Raw genomic sequence first — 23754 nt, 5'->3', positions numbered from 1 at the left:
TTTTTCATGGATGTAGTCGTAACAGGGCTTGTTTTTTGCAGGACAAGTTGTAGTTTTTAATGAGACCATTTTGGGATACACATAAATTATGTTTTTTTTTACATAAATAACATGATAACTATTTTCTGGGTAAGTACAATTGCAGCGATACTAAATATATATATAGTTTTTCTTTTCTTTTTAAGTTTAACTACTTTTGCACAATAAAAATACTTTTTAAAAAAAATAATATATATATACACTCACCTAAAGAATTATTAGGAACACCATACAAATACGGTGTTGGACCCCCTTTTGCCTTCAGAACTGCCTTAATAATACATGGAATTGATTCCACAAGGTGCTGATAGCATTCTTTAGAAATGTTGGCCCATATTGATAGGATAGCATCTTGCAGTTGATGGAGATTTGAGGTATGCACATCCAGGGCACGAAGCTCCCGTTCCACCACATCCCAAAGATGCTCTATTGGGTTGAGATCTGGTGACTGTGGGGCCATTTTAGTACAGCGAACTCATTGTCATGTTCAAGAAACCAATTTGAAATGATTCGAGCTTTGTGACATGGTGCATTATCCTGCTGGAAGTAGCCATCAGAGGATGGATACATGTTCTCATTCTGTTTACGCCAAATTCGGACTCTACCATTTGAATGTCTTAACAGAAATCGAGACTCATGAGACCAGGCAACATTCTTCCAGTCTTCAACAGTCCAATTTTGGTGAGCTTGTGCAAATTGGAGCCTCTTTTTCCAATTTGTAGTGGAGATGAGTGGTACCCGGTGGGGTCTTCTGCTGTTGTAGCCCATCCGCCTCAAGGTTGTGCGTGTTGTGGCTTTACAAATGCTTTGCTGCATACCTCTGTTGTAACGAGTGGTTATTTCAGTCAACGTTGCTCTTCTATCAGCTTGAATCAGTCGGACCATTCTCCTCTGACCTCTAGCATCCACAAGGCATTTTTGCCCACAGGACTGCCACATACTGGATGTTTTTCCCTTTTCACACCATTCTTTGTAAACCCTAGAAATGGTTGTGCATGAAAATCCCAGTAACTGAGCAGATTGTGAAATACTCAGACCGGCCCGTCTGGCACCAACAACCATGCCACGCTCAAAATTGCTTAAATCACCTTTCTTTCCCATTCTGACATTCAGTTTGGAGTTCAGGAGATTGTCTTGACCAGGACCACACCCCTAAATGCATTGAAGCAACTGCCATGTGATTGGTTGACTAGATAATTGCATTAATGAGAAACAGAACAGGTGTTCCTAATAATTCTTTAGGTGAGTGTATATGTTTTTGCATTGCCACATCCCAGGACCCAACACATTTTTATTTTTATTTCTACTGAGCTGTGTGAGAGCTTGTTATTTTGCATTCCATTCCATTTTTTTAACTTGTCATTTTTACTGTACAGTGAACACTATAAAAAAAAAAAACTTAAAATCAGCAATGGAACTGCTTTTTTTAAGCTGTACAATACAGTAGAGGTGCTGCAATTATGGTGACATTAAAAAACACAGCTTGCTCCACATATAACAAGCCCTCATAGGGTTATCTTGATGGGAAAATAAACAAAGGTATTGTGCAGAATGAAAAAAAATAGCCTTAAGTACACCTTTAAGGGGTTAGAAAATCTCATCCACATTCAATGGAAAATTTCCATGCAGGAATTGATCTATGGTGGGAATCTTTTAATATTTTTAGCTGGGAAATTTGCTGCTAGATTTGTGTCGAAAAATCCACTGTGTGAGCACCTACCCTTAACTCTTGATGTTTCTGTATTTCAATAAGGAAGCACAATTTAGTCTTCTTAGTTCTGTTTCAGACCTAATATCATATTCATATGCTACATTTCATAATACTAAATTGTGACTTATCTTTTACTGATAATGGCAATAAAATGAATCTCTGTGGGATGTCTGAATTGTAACCTTCTTTAGATCCTTCTGACAAAAGAGCAAAAATTAATCTTGCATTGCTTTAAAGAAAAAATAACTGCAGACAGAGAAGTAAAAGTTTGATTATGGGCAAGATTTGTATTAAAGGAGTTGTCTCATCTGAGACAATGGAGGCATATTGGCTATTTTCGTCGGGCCCATAGAAATGAATGGTGGCCGGTCATGTGCGGTGTGCTCCCATTCTTTTCTATGGGGAGAGCGCTTGGTGGTGGCCAGACCGGAGTCCTCCAGCTACTACTTTGGCCCACTCTGTTCCCCATATAGGTGCGGGTCCTAGCAGTGGGACCCGCACCTATCAGACAATATTTTAGCGATATGACCCCATTGTCTTAGATGAGACAACCCCTTTAAGCTAAAACTCATTTATCATTACACTTGCTTTGTGTTCAATAAATCTCTACACAATTGCACTAATTGCTTAAGAAAAAAAGAAATACAATGGGCAATAAAGTGTTAACTGAGGCACAGCATTAGCAATATGACTACTTTATAATCCGTATTGTCTGTGTTTCATGTGATGGTTATTCTCTGCTTCCAGGTCCAGGTTCTTATAATATATTTAGTTATGGCATAGCAAATGAGAGCTTGAAGAAGGCACATCAGGAGAGCTTAAACAAAGCAGCATTTGGATCTTCTGCTTCTCGAGCATTGTACATTTCAAACAAGGATGCAGTGTGGACCCCGGGGCCAGGACATTATGTTGTAAGTTCAAAGTACATCCTCCTGCTTAGACTCATCTACTGAGACAGAATTTCAACTCTGAAAAGTGACATCTTTTGGGAAAAGCATCCTTTGAAGACTGTTTGAGGGTGAAGGATTGGGGCTGGTGTTACAATGCTTTATCTCCATTTTAAGCTTAGAGGTGGGGGAATATACCTTAAGTCTTTTTCCCATTTGCTAAGTCTAGAAATAGAGGGGGGAAAGGAGGAGGTGACAAAATTGATATCTCTAGAGTCTTCGTTGTTTCTTTAGTGCCCCTTCCATGGTTTTATCTTATACATGCAGTAACTTTTATTAACAGCTCTGTCTCTGGTCTCAGTTTATGAAATCCGTAGACCTCAATTTCATGGTGGTCATTATTTTGAAAATGTTTACTAGACGCATATTACTTGCACTTTCAATTACTTCAAAGTTCCTACACTACTTTGTTTCTAATGCTAGATTTAGACTACCTGGCAGAGGAGGCTTTTTTGGGGAAGCAAGCAACCGATAACTGCCTGCTTGTCAATGGAGGAAAGATCTGCATTTACATGCAGCACTGGTCCTCATACAGATTTATTGTTTGTGGGCAGCAGATCGCTGACCACACAGTCTTCTGCCCAAAAATGATGGTTTAATGGGCTACATCAACGATTAATTCACCCTATGAACAAATATTTTGCTCGTTGATCAGAGGATCGGCGGCACATTTATTGGGAATGAACATTGAGCTGTGTAAAACAGTCTTAGGCATGTAACCACTGCCTTCCTTGACCCTACTATTTGCATCTCCTTATTACTTTTACATGGTACAGATTGTCGTATAAGGCACAGTTTGTTTCACAAGCCATGTAATGTAACATAGGTATAATGCCCAACACAGTCCATAAATTTCAGTGTAATTAAGAAAATTGAATAGATCATGCACCACGTCAACCAGCCTCCATCAGTTCAGCAAGATCAATTTTCTGCTTTAGCAATCTGCGTCCTGGAGGAATGCATGCAACTCGCTATTGGGTGAATCCTAAAGTGACAATATGTGCAACTTGTGCAGTTACACATGGACCCAACAGGTGAGAGGGATGCATTTCTACCTTGGATAAAAAATTATATTATCTATTAGATTAAAAATATTATATTTCCTCACTTGGCTCAGAACAACTACTGGTGGCCTTTGACTGGTATCCAACTCATGGTTGGAAAACCATGGCCCATGTATTTGTGTCTGTCCCTGATTATATTAGAGTTGTCAAGCTGCCTGGAGCCACTTACAGTGTCTGCTGAGGAAATAATAGGATTACATAGGAAAAAAAAACAACCTGTCCAATCCAAGTTTTCCAGGATATTTTACCAAAATATTTGCAATTCACGGCGTATTAGTATAGGGAACATACTCAGTAAAAGAATGAAAATGACACACGTAATAAATGTTTTCTGATAATTTAATAAGCAGATAAATAAAATGAGAAACAGTGGTAAATCTGCTTTTAAGTATGATAAAAGCCTTGACCTGTTACAGATCTGTAGTACGATATAATTAAAGTACATTAAACAGCGTGAATCAAGGAAATCGCATGATAAAATATATGACTATTGTGCACCAAAGTCTTTGTTATACTACATGAAAGATGTTCTCGCTTTGCTTTTGTTAATGTTTCCTTTATGCATGTGAACTTTTTTAGAACTGAAGTCTGATTACAGCTAAAGCCAGGACAATGGCTGCTAGGCACTGAGTGATATTGGCACGAAAAAGGTCATTTGTTTAGATGCATGATGAGAAACCAGGTTTAAAGGCAATAAGCTCTCTATTTCAGGCAGGATTTCAAATGTAATCCCCTAAGTGACTTTTCTGAATAGAGCTGGAGAATAAAATCCTTATGAAAATGGAATTTCCTTTGTAGATTCGTTATATAACGACATTGTTTCTTTAAGGAACTTTCATGATTTAATTAAGAAATCTTTCACAGAAGTGCTAAAAAGAGAAATCATATTATAGGTATGAAGGGAACTATGACAGTAAAGCTGTACTTAGATGTGGCTCAAAAGAGGCAGGAAGAGCGCAAAAAATATATTATCATGTTCCAGTGAGATCCGTTTTTAATGTAGAGGTAACACATATTTCTAAAATAATGCATGAAAAGGCGCATTAAAATGTTACCGCTTAAAAACGAAGAGTGACCTTGTAAAGAGTTACGCTCACTTTATTGAGTGTGACAGTATGGTTTCTACATGATAGGAGCCAGCAACTATTATCTCTGTAGTGTATTAACTTCCCACACCAGAAAATGTCTCTGGGACGTTACCAAATTTCCACAACCACAATTAAAGGGAACCTGTCACATTGAACATGGTGTCTGAGGTGCCAGCAGCATGTTATAGAGCAGGAGGAGCTGAGCTGATTGATATACAGTGGATATAAAAAATATACACACCCCTGTTAAAATGTCAGGTTTCTGTGCTGTAAAAAAATTAGACAAAGATAAATTATTTCAGAAATTTTTCCACCTTTAATGTGACCTATAAACTGTACAACTCAATTGAAAAACAAACTGAAATCTTTTAGGTAGAGGGAAGAAAAAATATAAAAATAAAATAATATGGTTGCATAAGTGTGCACACCCTTAAACTAATACTTTGTTGAAGCACCTTTTGATTTTATTACAGCACTCAGTCTTTTTGGGTATGAGTCATCAGCGTGGCACATTATGACTTGGCAAGATTTGCCCACTCTTCTTTGCAAAAACACTCCAAATCTGTTAGATTGCGAGGGCGTCTCCTGTGCACAACCCTCTTCGGATCACCCCACAGATTTTCAATCGGATTCAAGTCTGGGCTCTGGCTGGGCCATTCCAAAACTTTAATCTTCTCCTGGTGAAGCCATTCCTGTTGATTTGGATTTATGCGTTGTCATGCTGAAAGATGAAGTTCCTCTTCATGTTCAGCTTTTATAGCAGAAGCCTGAAGGTTTTGTGCCAATATTGACTGGTATTTGGAACTGTTCATAATTCTCTCTAGCTTAACTAAGGCCCCAGTTCCAGCTGAAGAAAAACAGCCCAAAGCATGATGCTGCCACCACCATGCTTCACTGTGGGTATGGTGTTCTTTTGGTGATGTGCAGTGTTGTTTTTGCGCCAAACATATCTTTTGGAATTATGACCAAAAAGTTCAACCTTGGTTTCATCAGACCATAACACCTTTTTCCACATGCTTTTTGGAGACTTTAGATGTGTTTTTGCAAAATGTAGCCTGGCTTGGATGTTTTTCTTAGTAAGAAAAGGCTTTCGTCTTGCCACTCTACCCCATAGCCCAGACATATGACGAATACGGGAGATTGTTGTCACATGTACCACACAGCCAGTACTTGCCAGATATTCCTGCAGCTCCTTTAATGTTGCTGTAGGCCTCTTGGTAGCCTCCTAGACCAGTTTTCTTCTCATCTTTTCATCAATTTTGGAGGGACGTACAGTTCTTGGTAATGTCACTGTTGTGCTATATTTTCTCCACTTGATGATGACTATCTTCACTGTGTTCCATGGTATATCTAATGCCTTGGATATTCTTTTGTACCCTTCTCCTGACTGATACCTTTTAACAATGAGATCCCTCTGATGCTTTGGAAGCTCTCTGTGGACCATGGCTTTTGCTGTGGAATGCGACTAAGAACATTTCAGGAAAGACCAACTAGAGCAGCTGAACTTTATTTGGAGTTAATCAGAGGCACTTTAAATGATGGCAGGTGTATGCTGACGACTATTTAACATGATTTTGAATGTGATTGCTTAATTCTGAACACAGCTACATCCCCAGTTATAAGAGAGTGTGCACACTTATGCAACCACATTATTTTTTTGTTTGTTTTCTTCCCTCCACCTAAAAGATTTCAGTTTGTTTTTCAATTGAGTGGTACAGTTTATAGGTCACATTAAAGGTGGAAAAAGTTCTGAAATTATTTATCTTTGTCTAATTTTTTTACAGCACAGAAACCTGACATTTTAACAGGGGTGTATAGTTTTGTGGGAAAAAGATTCAGTAAAACTTGTAATTTTCTCATTTATATTACTGCTCATTCTGGGCTTTGAAGTCAAGGAGCCAGTCCTATGAGTGATGACAGTTATCTCTGTATACACAGTCATAGAGGGAAGGCTGTCAATCACTGATAGGACCGCCTCCTGGACTTCAAAGCCCAGAATGAGCAAGAATTTAAATGTATAAATTGCAAGTTTTACTGAATCTTTTCCTATAAAATCTGCTCAGCTCCTCCTGTTCTATAACATGCTGCCTGCAGATTATTTTACATTTTCACGGTGACAGGTTCCTTTTAATATACCCTGTTACACTACAGTTGCAAGAAAAAGTATGTGAACCCTTTGGAATGATATGGATTTCTGCACAAATTGGTCATAAAATGTGATCTGATCTTCATCTAAGTCACAACAATAGACAATCACAGTCTGCTTAAACTAATAACACACAAAGAATTAAATGTTACCATGTTTTTATTGAACACACCATGTAAACATTCATAGTGCAGGTGGAAAAAGTATATGAACCCCTAGACTAATGACATCTCCAAGAGCTAATTGGAGTGAGGCGTCAGCCAACTGGGGTCCAATCAATGAGATGAGATTGGAGGTGTTGGTTACAGCTTCCCTGCCCTATAAAAAACACACAACAGTTATGGGTTTGCTTTTCACAAGAAGCATTGCCTGATGTGAATGATGCCTCGCACAAAAGAGCTCTCAGAAGACCTACGATTAAGAATTGTTGACTTGCATAAAGCTGGAAAGGGTTATAAAAGTATCTCCAAAAGCCTTGCTGTTCATCAGTCCATGGTAAGACAAATTGTCTATAAATGGAGAAAGTTCAGCACTGCTGCTACTCTCTCTAGGAGTGGCCGTCCTGTAAAGATGACTGCAAGAGCACAGCGCAGACTGCTCAATGAGGTGAAGAAGAATCCTAGAGTGTCAGCTAAAGACTTACAAAAATCTCTCGGGCATATGCTAACATCCCTATTAGCAAATCTACGATACGTAAAACACTAAACAAGAATGGATTTCATGGGGGGATACCAAAGAGGAAGTCACTGCTGTCCAAAAAAACCATTGCTGCACGTTTACAGTTTGCACAAGAGCACCTGGATGTTCCACAGCAGTACTGGCAAAAATATTCAGTGGACAGATAAAACCAAAGTTGAGTTGTTTGGAAGAAACACACAACACTATGTGTGGAGAAAAAGAGGCACAACACACCAACATCAAAACCTCATCCCAACTGTGAAGTATGGTGGTGGAGGCATCATGATTTGGGGCTGCTTTGCTGCGTCAGGGCCTGGACGGATTGCTATCATCGAAGGAAAAATGAATTCCCAAGTTTATCAAGACATTTTGCAGGAGAACTTAAGGCCATCTGTCCACCAGCTGAAGCTCAACAGAAGATGGATGTTGCAACAGGACAACAACCCAAAGCATAGAAGTAAATCAACAACAGAATGGCTTAAACAGAAGAAAATATGCCTTCTGGAGTGGCCCAATCAGAGTCCTGACCTCAACCCGATTGAGATGCTGTGGCATGACCTCAAGAAAGCGATTCACACCAGACATCCCAAGAATATTGCTGAACTGAAACTGTTCTGTAAAGAGGAATGGTCAAGAATTACTCCTGACCGTTGTGCACGTCTGATCTGCAACTACAGGAAACGTTTGGTTGAAGTTATTGCTGCCAAAGGAGGTTCAACCAGTTATTAAATCCAAGGGTTCACATACTTTTTCCACCTGCACTGTGACTGTTTACATGGTGTGTTCAATAAAAACATGGTAACATTTAATTCTTTGTGTGTTATTAGTTTAAGCAGACTGTGATTGTCTATTGTTGTGACTTAGATGATGTTTAGTGGTATAGTAAGGACCAGCACTCGCTTCAGTAATAATTTCAAATAGATTTAATGGTCACATACAAATGATAAGTGACGCGTGCGTTTCGGCTACTGTGAGCCTTTGTCAAAACATAGTGTGTACAAGTTACAGACAATTTAAATAGACCGCGATAGAGCAGGAAATGACATCAGGTTACCATGGCAACATTGTAAACAAAGGACACAACAATGCAGAGATAGTGATAGAACAGGTGGATGAGCAGCTGACATTAATTGCTTGATAGGGCACCAGGCTAGGCACTGCTGTAAGCTGTGAATCATATAATGCTGGGGATGTAATATAACATGCTGGATGCTAGTTATTATAACAAACTAATTCAGAGAAAAAAAGAGAAAAAAGAGCATAATTAATTCACAGTACACCATGCTTTACACTGCCACATTTTGCTAAACCTTGTTATATGATGCAAAATACTGAATGCAGCGGTGCTGCTATTATGCGTGGTAAACTTACGCTCTGATCAAGCACTGAATGATATATTTCCAAAGATATAATATAGCATGCTGGATGCTAGTTACTATAGCAAACTAATTCAAAAGAAAAAAGAGGAAAAAGAACATAATTAATGCACAGTACACCATGCTTTACACTGCCACATTTTGCTAAACCTTGTGATATAATGCAAAATACTGAATGCAGCGGTGCTGCTATTATGCGTGGTACACTTACGCCCTGATCAAGCACTAAATGATATAGATTGGAGTCAAGTTCTCTGTGGAAGAAAGAAAGAGGGAACATGTTGAGAGAGTCACTGCACAATAAAGTTTATAAAAAACTGTTTAAGTCATAATCACGATTTAATCCCTTTGGTTCTAGGGTTTGGAGGCGATGGATCCAGAAGGCTTCTCTTTTTTTGAGCATTTTACACCTGTCTCCTCCTCTCCTGGGCAGTGATACGTGCTCTATAATCTGGAAGCGTAGCTGGGAAATGGCATTGTTGTGTCCTTTGTTTACAATGTTGCCATGGTAACCTGATGTCATTTCCTGCTCTATCGCGGTCTATTTAAATTGTCTGTAACTTGTACACACTATGTTTTGACAAAGGCTCACAGTAGCCGAAACGCACGCGTCACTTATCATTTGTATGTGACCATTAAATCTATTTGAAATTATTACTGAAGCGAGTGCTGGTCCTTACTATACCATTATCTGTGGATCTTCCTCCCGGGACGCGCGCACCGCACCGCTGAAAGCAGAAGTGCCGCTTGTATCTTCTCTTAGATGATGTTTAGATCACATTTTATGACCAATTTGTGCAGAAATCCATATCATTCCAAAGGGTTCACATACTTTTTCTTGCAACTGTATGTCCACATCTGCTCTTGTAATTTCAGTATTCTGTTCCGGTAAAGAAGCAGAATAGTGGAATTACCGTGTCCTGCATATGCCAGACACCGCCGTTGCCAGACAGATCCCATTCACTATAATGTGGTTACAAATGCAGATGTGGATGTAGTCTTAGGGGTAAATGTGTCCATTGACAGCTTACCCCAACTGTCACAGTGCTGTTCACTGTGACCCTGCATTGTTGTGTAGGCTGGATGCCTGCACTCTTGAGTACTGGCTGCGGTAGATGTGTCACTGCTCTGTATGCCTGGATATCCGGTGGTCAGGAGTCTTATTCACCCTGCTATTTAGACCTGTGAGCTGTGTACCTGGGAGATAAGTCTGTCTTCTGTCTCTAGGAAAGCTATGTGCTGGATCATTTCAGTAAGAATTCACATTAGAATGGCAACGATGGATTGTCTTCAGTGCTAGTCTAGATGAGGCCAGTACGTGAAAAACTGACAGAGAATGGTGTGATCAAGGAAAAAGATGTGGGTATAGGCAGCTCTTTAACAAAAGAGGTCAGAGGAGGATGTCACGAATTAGGGCTGTCTGTTTTGCGATCCACAAAACACTGATACCGGCCGTGTGCGTTCTGCATTCTGCAACGGAATGTTTGGCACATAATAGAACAGTCCTATCCTTGTCCATAATCAGCCTTTCGGACATACGGAAACAGAATGCATATGCGGACCCATTGAAGTGAATGGATCCACATATGGGCCACAAAAAAAATGGCACAGAAATGGAAAAAAAATACGTTTGCGTGCATAAGCCCTTATTCTGATGAACAGGCGGTGCATAGTCAAGCAAATTGCAGCTGAATCCAATTCTAATGCTCCAACTAAAGTGGCACATCTCATCATTAGGGCTCATGCACACAAATTTATTTTTTGCCTGCGTCCGTTCCGTTTTGTTTTGCGGAACCATTCACTTTAATAGGGCCGCAGAAAAAATGGAAATGACTCCATGTTAATTCCGTGTCTGTATGTCCACATGTCCGTTCCACAAAAAAAATAGAACATGTACTATTATTGTTCGCATTACGGGCAAAGATAGGAGTTTTCTATTAGTGTCCGACTGTTCATAGTATCCATAATTAGCAGACTGCAAAAAACCGACTGTCGAGTGCATGATTTCTTACCTAGCAGAGATGAACTTTAACAGCAGATGACCATTTCGAGTGTCCTTGCTATCTAAGAAAATCAGAAAGATGAAACGTCAGTTGGCAAATAAGCACAAAAATTGTATCACTGAGCAGTGGAAGAACATTGATTAGATAAATCAGATTTGTGTTGCACCATGATGGTAGGAAGGTTCTGAATTTGGTGTATACAGCATGAATCAATAAACTCCTTCTCCAAGGTGTCAACAGTTCAGGCTGGTGAGGTGGAGAAATGGTGTGAGGAATGTTTTCTTGGTATAGCCTGAGCCCTATGATACTTGTGGGTGGATGTTTGGTAAGTAGGGCTTAACAAAGAAGGTTTTGAAGTACAAAAGAGGTCCAAGGCATTACTAGACTGGTGTCTCTTATAAAGTGGTCAAAGTATATCACATATTCAAACAGCACTCCAGTAATGATGTCAAAGTTGGGTATTTATTCAGCCAGACAAGTTAGCGCACATCAGTGTAGTGTATAGCGACGTTTCGGGCTTATATAATTTTGGAGCCCTTCATCAAGCAATATGTGTAGTTGCACTCCCAAACACTGGCCACCATGGTGCTGTCTGAATATGTGATATACTTTGAAGAATTCTGATCCTGGGGTGGAGAAAGGATCTAAAAGGGACGTGCACCCGGAAAAGCCATACAATTGATGAGTGCTGTGGCCCCCTATTCTAGATTGTTATAAAGTGGCCATTCAGTGTGTGTCATATCTTCATGCAATGGAAACAGTGCTTTACCCATGCTTGGGAAATTGTAGGAAATGAGATTTGTTCTTATTGTGTTATGTAGTTGACAATTAGCATAGAAAGTTCCATTTACATGGAAAGCTGGGCGACACAAATCATTTGTTGGTAGGGTATTGATTGGTCACTGGAAATGTTAGTCCAATATTTCATAGATGCCTAGCTTTTTCCCAGAGATTGTCCAGTCTTTACAGCATAAAGGTACAACACATGTATAAACGTATTAAGTGGAGACTACCAAGTACAGCAAGCCTAGGAGAGGACAGGAGTGATAGTAGCAAGAATGGTGGTTGTAGTCGTTACTCACACTAATGCTCTCTTGGCTGTGCAGTTGTGATACCTTTTCCTCTTTTCAGGGCTCAACACTGGTTCTAGGGTCTTCTGCTTGATGGTGGTTCAGGTGCCCTTGATGAATTGTGATGTGCATGGCGGAGTGCCTTGGCAGTGGCAGATGGTGGTGCAGTGTAGCATTGCAGGAAATAATACGGCCAAGTTAGCAGCAAACGATTCTTTACTGAGGATTCATGGACTGGCCTTTTTTATAGGTTGCTGTCCCCACATTGTATACCTCACCTGTATGGCACAAACTTGTTGAGATTCTAGCTTAAGTAACTACTGTATATGAAGTGTATGAAGGGATTTTCACATGTGGGATAGTTCTAGGATCTCACAGAAAATCTAGGTTCACTTTTAAAAGTTCGAAAAGTTTAACCATCGTATTGCAATCCACAGCACCAAGCTAGTCCTATTTTGGGCATGCTGCCTGGTATTTCAGAGCTCCCGAACATACAAGAGAATACAACACGAGATACTTATTACATCAAGTGACATCTGCTCTGATGTAGAAATTCTCTTTCCTCATCTTTTCCATTCAGCCCAGCCTGACAGGATGACTTATTTCATCTTCATCATTTTTCAGTCATGCAGAATTTGCCACACAGACATCTTAGATTCCTCACTCTTCTACCATCCTCCCTACCTTCTCATCACAAATTGCTCATCCTGGTGCTCTGACAGTGTCATCCTGCTGCCACCCCTAATACTGTACCTGCTGTGCACTCCACTGGCCCCAAATACTATGCTACAGAAAAATACTGCCCCCAGTAGTAATAATGCCCCCTATAGTGGTCCCAGTAATCATAACCACCTGTTCTGTTTGTACATCACTTCATATGCTTCGGGCCTAGTGGCCAAGCCTTGTGGTCAGGCCACTAGCTTCTATGCCCCACCGCAGTATTTAACTGTAACACTGGCTAACATAATACTGTCTGTAGCCCCCTGGGCATCGGCCCGCTGAGAAGTTTCACGTAGGGTCTATGGCCAGTCTTCACCTCGACGGCAAAGTGAGAACACCTTGTGGGAAGTCTAGTTTTATTATATTTATAGTATGCTTCTGTCACTAGAATGTACAATTTTACATCGTATAAGAAAATGCAAAACAAAATTTATTCATTTTTTTTTTACCTTTCTGCAAATTCTGTAGGTAAAAGATAGATCTGAAGAATCATACAAGCATCAAAAATCCTCTGTATTTTCATCAGGAACAGAAAGACTGAGTACCCAAATTACTGCAAAGGTAGAGTATTTCTGTAGGGGAAATTCACTTAACTTTATTGTCTTGTCACTCATATTTATTTAGTAGTTTAACAGTTGAAATCATGTACACAATGGCTACTAGTTTTCAATTTGCTAATATTTTACTGACGTTACCAGTAAATTATAGAAATCCTCAAGGCTCCCTCTTACTAAGGGTCCATTCACACGTCCGTAGTGTATTGCAGATCCGCAATACACCCAGCAGGCACCCCCCATAGAACTGCCTATTCTTGTCCGCAATTGTGGACAAGAATAGAACATGTTCTATTTTTTTGCGGAGCTGCGGCCCGGACGTTTGGGGCCGAAGCCCAGAAGTTCGGGGCCACGCTGCAGAAATGCGGAGAGCACATAGTGTGCTCTCCGCATCCATTCCTACCCCATTGAGAATGAATGGGTCCGCGCCCAAATAATCTCAATGGTTATAAATCATCCATTATTACGGACAATTAAACGTGAACTTGCATCTGTATATCCACAGAATTTTAAAAGGGTTTTCCTGTTTTTACAGTTCAGGATAGATCATCAGTATCAAATTAGTGGTGTCTGACACACGACACCCCCACCGATCAGCTGTTTTGGACCTGAAACTATACGGTTTACAAAGCGGAAGCTGAAAGCCACATACAATATGCAGTTTCCAGAGCCAGTGTACTGCAGCTCAGCTCCAACTCACCCAAATGGGAGCTGCAGTATCCTGTTGTGGCCACTACACAGTGTATGGAGCTGTCCGCTGCTGTCCAGAACAGCTGACTGGTGTGGGTTCTGGGTGTTGGACTCCCACCAATCTGATATTAATGGCCTGTCCTTAGCAAATGCCATCAATATCTGTAGCCTGGACAACACCTTTAAAGCCTATATGATACCCAGTTTTACGGCATCCATTAAAATGGCCCAGACATTTTCTAAGTTTCCTATCCATCATTTCCCATCTACTTCTGTTTTAATCCTATCTGAAAGATAGAACAAATCCTCCTATCCCCGTGTATAGCTTGGGCTACACATTGAGACGCATGTCATGTGAGGAGTTCTGAAAAGTATAACAAATGAATATTCAATATATAAGTTTAAGTAAAAAGAAACTTTTTTTTGTTACTCATTAATGTAACTAAATAAACCAAAATGTACATCCAAGCAAATCCATAACTGTGAAAAAGCCATAAAATAAATATTGCCGAAATTATCTCTGCCACAGCCATATGCAACAGTTGATAACAATTCTTTGAACTGGCCTGAAGCTAAACATAGCATTACAAGTTAATTCTGTTTAGACTTTTTCAGAAGAATCAGAAATGACATTTTAGTTCTACTTCTATAAACTCATTTTAATTGTTCTACTTTTCCCGAAGGAACAATTATTTAACTTAAAAAATGCTAGGCCTTGCAGATTGCTTTGTTTGGCATCTTGTGTTATTCTTTTAACACATTTTATTATAAATAAATGAAAGGTAATATACAGCTCTGTATGCTATGTAATAATATGCTTCTGACAGCTTTAGTTTCAGATGGAAATTTTAGAGGTGAAGAGAATTTATTGTTCTCCTTCGAGCAGAAATATTCAGTCTTTTTGTATTTTCCAACAACTGTACTATTCCGTCAAGTGCTAAAAACTCTATTCAGCCATCAATCAATTATAGACATTTCTAGAAAAGTAAACAAGTCGATTGCATGGCCGCCATTACTACTTCCCCAGGGGTTCTCACCCATCTAGAGAAATTTACTAATAACAGAATGGACTAAAACAAGACAATGGAATCTATCACTATTTACAATGAGTAGGCAGGTTGTAGCTCGTGAAGACTTCTCCTTGGAAATGTGTTTTATATCCATCAATAATACACTCTGAAGATATGTCTACATTCTATTAAGACATCTATTACTGAGGTCACTAAGAGGCAGTCTTACAGTCAAAGTCGGTATTGGGGAAGGGGGGGGGGGGGCGATTTGGCAAACTAGGCAATTGCCCATGGCCCCTATCTCCAGAGGCACAGGTCACAAATAACAGAGTGGACTAAAACAAGAGAAGGGAATCCATCATAATTTATGATAAGTAGGCAGGTTGTAACTGGTGAAGACTTATGAATAAATACAATCTGAAGATAAATCTGCATTCTCTTAAGATGTCCATTCCTGAAATCACTAAGAGGCAGTCTTACAGTCAGAGTCGGCATGGGGGTAAAAGGGAAGGTGGCAAACTACGCAATTGCCCAGGGCCCTTATCTCCAAAGGGGCCTAGAGGAGAGCATTTCATACTTTAAAATCAGCCTTGTGCATATTTTTTTTACATGAGACTAAAAGCTGAGGTGTGGAGGGGAGAGCAGAGACACTTTCCTTTGATCGCAAGCTTTTTACTCACAGCCGATTACCATAGGCTGCGAGTAGACAAGCACTGACCGGGCTGCAGGAGTGACAGCCTGTGAGCACTGTTCTTCTGTGCGGTATCTGGTTGTTCTTTACTCTCTGCTGGCTGGCCTCTTTTGACGATGAGCCACTATCAGCTTATTTTTGTAGTACATCTCATTCAAGAGGTTCCAATCACTACCAGTTCACACAGGTGCAGTATATACCCATGTCTAATAATACTTTCATGTATTATATATGGGTAAATACTGATGAGCCTCAGGCTGTCTTAGGCACAAAGGGGTCATTATTCGTTTCTAGGGGCACTGCATCTTATGGGGCAAATACTGATTATGGAAGCTTTCTGTCTAAGGGGCACAAAAAGAGCATTATTACTTTGTGAGGGGCACAGTGGTGGGCATGGGGACTAAGAAAAGAACTATTACCATTTGGGCCTAAAAGGAGCACTAGTGGGGTGGTTTCACATGTAGTGGTTTATCTGCAGATTTTCCTTAATGGATTTTCATGTGGCAAATCCACAGTGTTGTACGGTACCAGCAAAGTGGATGAGATTTTAAGACACAAGACAAAAAAAAATTATCTTCAGTGTAAATTGACCTGCAGTGCAAATTTTGAATCTGGAGTATGTAAATTTATGCTGTGGATTGCCACTACAGATTTCACCCTTTGCAATAGTGAAGGTGAGAAATACCCCTGCCAATTTTAGAATGGATTTGAAGGCATATCCGCATGAATTGCATATGTTTTTTTCCTGTTGGTCTACAGCAACCTCCTTGGTATTTTCAGCTGTTTTATACATCCCATGTTGATGTACTATCACTGTGGAGGCTACAAATGGGGTACTTTTACTGTGTGGTGTACTATTACCATCTGGGTCATAACCAATGTCTGGGGTACAATATGGGGCATAATCTGTTTGGTCACTGTATGGAGGTAATATTTAATCACTGTATGGAGGTAATATTTAATCACTGTATGGAGGTAATATTTAATCACTGTATGGAGGTAATATTTAATCACTGTATGGTGGTAATATTTAATCACTGTATGGAGGTAATATTTAATCACTGTATGGTGGTAATATTTAATCACTGTATGGAGGTAATATTTAATCACTGTATGGTGGTAATATTTAATCACTGTATGGAGGTAATATTTAATCACTGTATGGTGGTAATATTTAATCACTGTATGGGGGTAATATTTAATCACTGTATGGCAGTAATATTGCTGGACACAAAATTATTGTGGAAGCTGCGCTAGGAACAATTTTGTACGAAGGATATAACTAAAAATGACAGAATTTGATTTTTAAGAAGGAAATACACTTTTTTTTTGTTTATGCACTTATATAGCGCTACTATATTCCGCAGCGCTTTACAGACATTAGCATCCAACTGTCCTAAATGGGGCTCACAATCTAAGGTCCCTATCAGTATATCTTTGGAGTGTGGGAGGAAACCAGAGTACCCGGAGAGAACCCGCACAAACACAGGGAGAACCTACAAACTCCATGCAGATGTTGTCCTTGGTTGGATTCGAACCTAAGGCACCAGTGCTAACCAGTGAGCTACCGTGCTGCCCATGTTAAGTGGTTATTCTAAAACATATGTGTCTAATGTAGTGTTGTGGTAAATTTACTTTATATTTGCGCTACATGTGTGCATGTATAAGCAATGCGGCTGATTGTATGCATCTCTGTGCCTATACTGATGCATATACCTGTCTTTAAAAAAAAAAAGTATACCGCAGGATCCAGTTGTTTTTTAAAAGCATAGTTGTCAATATATCTAAGGCCAAAGGTATACCAACATAAACTGGCCAAAGGTGTGCCGAAAGGACACATTTTTTAAATACTGTACGTATGCCTGCCCCAGAAGAAATCTATGGACAGGTTAGAAGCATACATATAAGTTGTATCTGTAAGCAATTGTTTTTACGGAAAGGCTATACTTACTGAAATGAAGCTACAAGGGCAGGTTTAAACAGCAGTTAACAATCATCTGCTGTTACTACAGGCAGGACGCAGACAAACCATATAGTTATATAGGGGAGTGTAATAACAGGTACAAGATACTGAGAATTGCTACATAGACGGACTTCATACTACTGTTTCACTGCAGACTTATTTCAATCTGTGAGCTCCTTATACATTACTCATCTGTCATTACTCCTATTATACATATATACAGTTGCAAGAAAAAGTATGTGAACCCTTTGGAATGATATGGATTTCTGCACAAATTGGTCATAAAATGTGATCTGATCTTCATCTAAGTCACAACAATAGACAATCACAGTCTGCTTAACCACCTCAGCCCCCCTAGCTTAAACACCCTTAATGACCAGGCCACTTTTTACACTTCTGACCTACACTACTTTCACCGTTTATTGCTCGGTCATGCAACTTACCACCCAAATGAATTTTACCTCCTTTTCTTCTCACTAATAGAGCTTTCATTTGGTGGTATTTCATTGCTGCTGACATTCTAACTTTTTTTGTTATTAATTGAAATTTAACGATTTATTTGCCAAAAAATGACATTTTTCACTTTCAGGTGTAAAATTTTGCAAAAAAAAACGACATCCATATATAAATTTTTCTCTAAATTTATTGTTCTACATGTCTTTGATAAAAAAAAAATGTTTGGGTAAAAAAAAAATGGTTTGGGTAAAAGTTATAGTGTTTACAAACTATGGTACAAAAATGTGAATTTCCGCTTTTTGAAGCAGCTCTGACTTTCTGAGCGGCTGTCATGTTTCCTGAGGTTCTACAATGGCCAGACAGTACAAACACCCCACAAATGACCCCATTTCGGAAAGTAGACACCCTAAGGTATTCGCTGATGGGCATAGTGAGTTCATAGAACTTTTTATTTTTTGTCACAAGTTAGTGGAAAATGATGATTTTTTTTGTTTGTTTTTTTTCTTACAAAGTCTCATATTCCACTAACTTGTGACAAAAAATAAAAACTTCCATGAACTCACTATGCCCATCAGCGAATACCTTGGGGTGTCTTCTTTCCAAAATGGGGTCACTTGTGGGGTAGTTATACTGCCCTGGCATTCTAGGGGCCCAAATGTGTGGTAAGTTGTTTGAAATCAAAATCTGTAAAAATTGGCCGGTGAAATCCGAAAGGTGCTCTTTGGAATATGGGCCCCTTTGCCCACCTAGGCTGCAAAAAAGTGTCACACATGTGGTATCTCCGTACTCAGGAGAAGTTGGGCAATGTGTTTTGGGGTGTCATTTTACATATACCCATGCTGGGTGAGATAAATATCTTGGTCAAATGCCAACTTTGTATAAAAAAATGGGAAAAGTTGTCTTTTGCCAAGATATTTCTCTCACCCAGCATGGGTATATGTAAAATGACACCCCAAAACACATTCCCCAACTTCTCCTGAGTACGGAGATACCACATGTGTGACACTTTTTTGCAGCCTAGGTGGGCAAAGGGGCCCATATTCCAAAGAGCACCTTTCGGATTTCACCGGCCATTTTCTACAGATTTTGATTTCAAACCACTTCTCACGCATTGGGGCCCCTAAAATGCCAGGGCAGTATAACTACCCCACAAGTGACCCCATTTTGGAAAGAAGACACCCCAAGATATTTCGTGATGGGCATAGTGAGTTCATGGAAGTTTTTATTTTTTGTCACAAGTTAGTGGAATATGAGACTTTGTAAGGAAAAAAAAAATACATAATTTTCCGCTAACTTGTGACAAAAAATATCAAATTCTAGGAACTCGCCATGCCCCTCACGGAATACCTTGGGGTGTCTTCTTTCCAAAATGGGGTCACTTGTGGGGTAGTTATACTGCCCTGGCATTTTCCAGGGGCCCTAATGTGTGGTAAGTAGTTAAATGACCTGTGAAATCCTAAAGGTGCTCTTTGGAATGTGGGCCCCTTTGCCCACCTAGGCTGCAAAAAAGTGTCACACATGTGGTATCGCCGTACTCAGGAGAAGTTGGGCAATGTGTTTTGGGGTGTCTTTTTACATATACTCATGCTGGGTGAGAGAAATATCTCGGCAAAAGACAACTTTTCCCATTTTTTATACAAAGTTGGCATTTGACCAAGATATTTCTCTCACCCAGCATGGGTATATGTAAAATGACACCCCAAAACACATTGCCCAACTTCTCCTGAGTACGGCGATACCACATGTGTGACACTTTTTTGCAGCCTAGATGCGCAAAGGGGCCCACATTCATTTTATGAGGGAATTTTTAGACATTTGGATCCCAGACTTCTTCTCACGCTTTAGGGCCCCTAGAATGCCAGGGCAGTATAAATACCCCACATGTGACCCCATTTTGGAAAGAAGACACCCCAAGATATTCAATGAGGGGCATGGCGAGTTCATAGAAATTTTTTTTTTTGGCACAAGTTAGCGGAAATTGATATTTATTTTTTTTCTCACAAAGTCTCCCTTTCCGCTAACTTGGGACAAAAATTTCAATCTTTCATGGACTCAATATGCCCCTCACAGAATACCTTGGGGTGTCTTCTTTCCGAAATGGGGTCACATGTGGGGTATTTATACTGCCCTGGCATTCTAGGGGCCCTAAAGCGTGAGAAGAAGTCTGGAATATAAATGTCTAAAAAATTTTACGCATTTGGATTCCGTGAGGGGTATGGTGAGTTCATGTGAGATTTTATTTTTTGACACAAGTTAGTGGAATATGAGACTTTGTAAGAAAAAAATAATAATTTCCGCTAACTTGGGCCAAAGAAATGTCTGAATGGAGCCTTACAGGGGGGTGATCAATGACAGGGGGTTGATCAATGACAGGGGGGTGATCAATGACAGGGGGGTGATCAGGGAGTCTATATGGGGTGATCACCCCCCTGTCATTGATCACCCCCCTATAAGGCTCCATTCAGATGTCCGTATGTGTTTTGCGGATCCGATCCATGTATCAGTGGATCCGTAAAAATCATACCGACATCTGAATGCAGCCTTACAGGGGGGTGATCAATGACAGGGGGGTGATCAGGGAGTCTATATGGGGTGATCACTCCCCTGTAAGGCTCCATTCAGATGTCCGTATGTGTTTTGCGGATCCGATCCATGTATCAGTGGATCCGTAAAAATCATACGGACATCTGAATGCAGCCTTACAGGGGGGTGATCAATGACAGGGGGGTGATCAATGACAGGGGGGTGATCAGGGAGTCTATATGGGGTGATCACCCCCCTGTAAGGCTCCATTCAGATGTCCGTATGTGTTTTGCGGATCCGATCCATGTATCAGTGGATCCGTAAAAATCATACGGACATCTGAATGGAGCCTTACAGGGGGGTGAACAATGACAGGGGGGTGATCAATGACAGGGGGGTGATCAGGGAGTCTATATGGGGTGATCACCTCCGTCATTGATCACTCCCCTGTAAGGCTCCATTCAGACGTCCGTATGTGTTTTGCGGATCCGATCCATCTATCAGTGGATCCGTAAAATTCATACAGACCTCTGAATGAAGCCTTACAGGGGGGTGATCAATGATAGGGGGGTGATCAATGACAGGGGGGTGATCAGGGAGTCTATATAGGGTGATCAGGGGTGATCAAGGGTGAATAAGGGGTTAATAAGTGACATGGGGGGGTGTAGTGTAGTGGTGCTTGGTGCAACATATTACTGAGCTGCCTGTGTCCTCTGGTGGTCGATCCAAACAAAGGGGACCACCAGAGGACCAGGTAGCAGGTATATTAGACGCTGTTATAAAAACAGCGTCTAATATACCTGTTAGGGGTTAAAAAAATCGCATCTCCAGCCTCCCAGTGAACGATCGCCGCTGGCAGGCTGGAGATCCACTCGCTTACCTTCCGTTCCTGTGAACGCGCGCGCCTGTGTGCGCGCGTTCACAGGAAATCTTGCGTCTCGCGAGATGACGCGTATATGCGTCCACCCAGAAGAGCAGGGCCGCCGCCAGGACGCAATCCTGCGTACGGCGGTCCTGAGGAGGTTAAACTAATAACACACAAAGAATTAAATGTTACCATGTTTTTATTGAACACACCATGTAAACATTCACAGTGCAGGTGGGAAAAGTATGTGAACCCTTGGATTTAATAACTGGTTGAACCTCCTTTGGCAGCAATAACTTCAACCAAACGTTTCCTATAGTTGCAGATCAGACGTGCACAACGGTCAGGAGTAATTCTTGACCATTCCTCTTTACAGAACTGTTTCAGTTCAGCAATATTCTTGGGATGTCTGGTGTGAATCGCTTTCTTGAGGTCATGCCACAGCATCTAAATCGGGTTAAGGTCAGGACTCTGACTGGGCCACTCCAGAAGGCGTATTTTCTTCTGTTTAAGCCATTCTGTTGTTGATTTACTTCTATGCTTTGGGTCATTGTCCTGTGTCAACACCCATCTTCTGTTGAGCTTCAGCTGGCCTTAAGTTCTCCTGCAAAATGTCTTGATAAACTTGGGAATTTATTTTTTCTTCGATGATGGCAATCCGTCCAGGCCCTGACGCAGCAAAGCAGCCCCAAACCATGATGCACCCACCACCATACTTTACAGTTGGGGTGAGGTTTTGATGTTGGTGTTCCGTGCCTCTTTTTCTCCACACATAGTGTTGTGTGTTTCTTCCAAACAACTCAACTTTGGTTTTATCTGTCCACAGAATATTTTTGCCAGTACTGCTGTGGAACATCCAGGTGCTCTTGTGCAAACTGTAAACGTGCAGCAATGTTTTTTTTGGACAGCAGTGGCTTCCTCTGTGGTATCCTTCATTAAATCCATTCTTGTTTAGTGTTTTACGTATCGTAGATTCGCTAACAGGGATGTTAGCATATGCCAGAGACTTTTGTAAGTCTTTAGCTGACACTCTAGGATTCTTCTTCACCTCATTGAGCAGACTGCTCTTGCAGTCATCTTTATCTCCATTTATAGACAGTTTGTCTTACCGTGGACTGACAGCAAGGGTTTTAGAGATACTTTTATAAACCTTTCCAGCTTTTTGCAAGTCAACAATTCTTAATCGTAGGTCTTCAGAGAGCTCTTTTGTGCGAGGTATCATTCACATCAGGTAATGCTTTTTGTGAAAAGCAAGCCCAGAACTGGTGTGTTTTTTATAGGGCAGGGCAGCTGTAACCAACACCTCCAATCTCATCTCATTGATTGGACTCCAGTTGTCTGATACCTCACTCGAATTAGCTCTTGGAGATGTCATTAGTCTAGCGGTTCACATACTTTTTCCACCTGCACTGTGAATGTTTACATGGTGTGTTTAATAAAAACATGGTAACATTTAATTCTTTGTGTGTTATTAGTTTAAGCAGACTGTGATTGTCAATTGTTGTGACTTAGATGAAGATCAGATCACATTTTATGACCAATTTGTGCAGAAATCCATATCATTCCAAAGGGTTGACATACTTTTTCTTGCAACTGTGTGTGTGTATATATATATATATATATATATATATATTTGTAAACTTTTACCATAATATGTACTGTTTCTATGTTATATCTTTAAAGGGGTTATATATTATTAAAGTTTATTCATTGCCTAATATACAGGATCTTTTCTTAACTCCTTAAGGATCGGCTCATTTTTACCTTAAGGACCAGGCAATTTTTTGCAAATCTGACCAGTGTCACTTTATGTGGTGATGACTTTAAAACGCTTTGACTTATCCAGGCCATTCTGAGATTGTTTTTTCGTCACATATTGTACTTCATGACACTGGTAAAATGGAGTAAAAAAAAAATTCATTTTTATTTATAAAAAAATACCAAATTTGCCAAAAATTTTGAAAAAAAATTGCAAATTTTCAAGTTTCAGTTTATCTACCTTTATAATACATAGTAATACCTACAAAAATAGTTATTACTATACATTTCCCATGTCTACTTCATGTTAGGATCATTTTGGGAATGACATTTTATTTTTGGGGGACGTTACAAGGCTTAGAACTTTTTAAGGACCAGTTCAGGTCTGAAGTCACTTTGTGA

General features: G+C 40.1%; 1 protein-coding gene across 1 annotated transcript in view; it reads left to right on the top strand.

Moving 5' to 3' along the window:
* Positions 1 to 23754, top strand: part of STPG2 (sperm tail PG-rich repeat containing 2) — a 1039376-nt gene that overhangs the window by 181472 nt on the left and 834150 nt on the right. Inside the window, exons 10-11 of the mRNA XM_040419865.1 lie at positions 2498 to 2661; positions 13311 to 13403. Coding sequence (XP_040275799.1) covers positions 2498 to 2661; positions 13311 to 13403 — 257 coding nt within the window. The remainder of the gene's footprint in view (positions 1 to 2497; positions 2662 to 13310; positions 13404 to 23754) is intronic.

Source organism: Bufo bufo, chromosome 2 (genome assembly GCF_905171765.1).
Source record: "Bufo bufo chromosome 2, aBufBuf1.1, whole genome shotgun sequence".
NCBI classification, from domain to species: domain Eukaryota; kingdom Metazoa; phylum Chordata; class Amphibia; order Anura; family Bufonidae; genus Bufo; species Bufo bufo.
The sequence above is the reverse complement of the archived record's forward strand: the minus strand, read 5'-3'. Positions and strand labels throughout refer to the sequence as shown.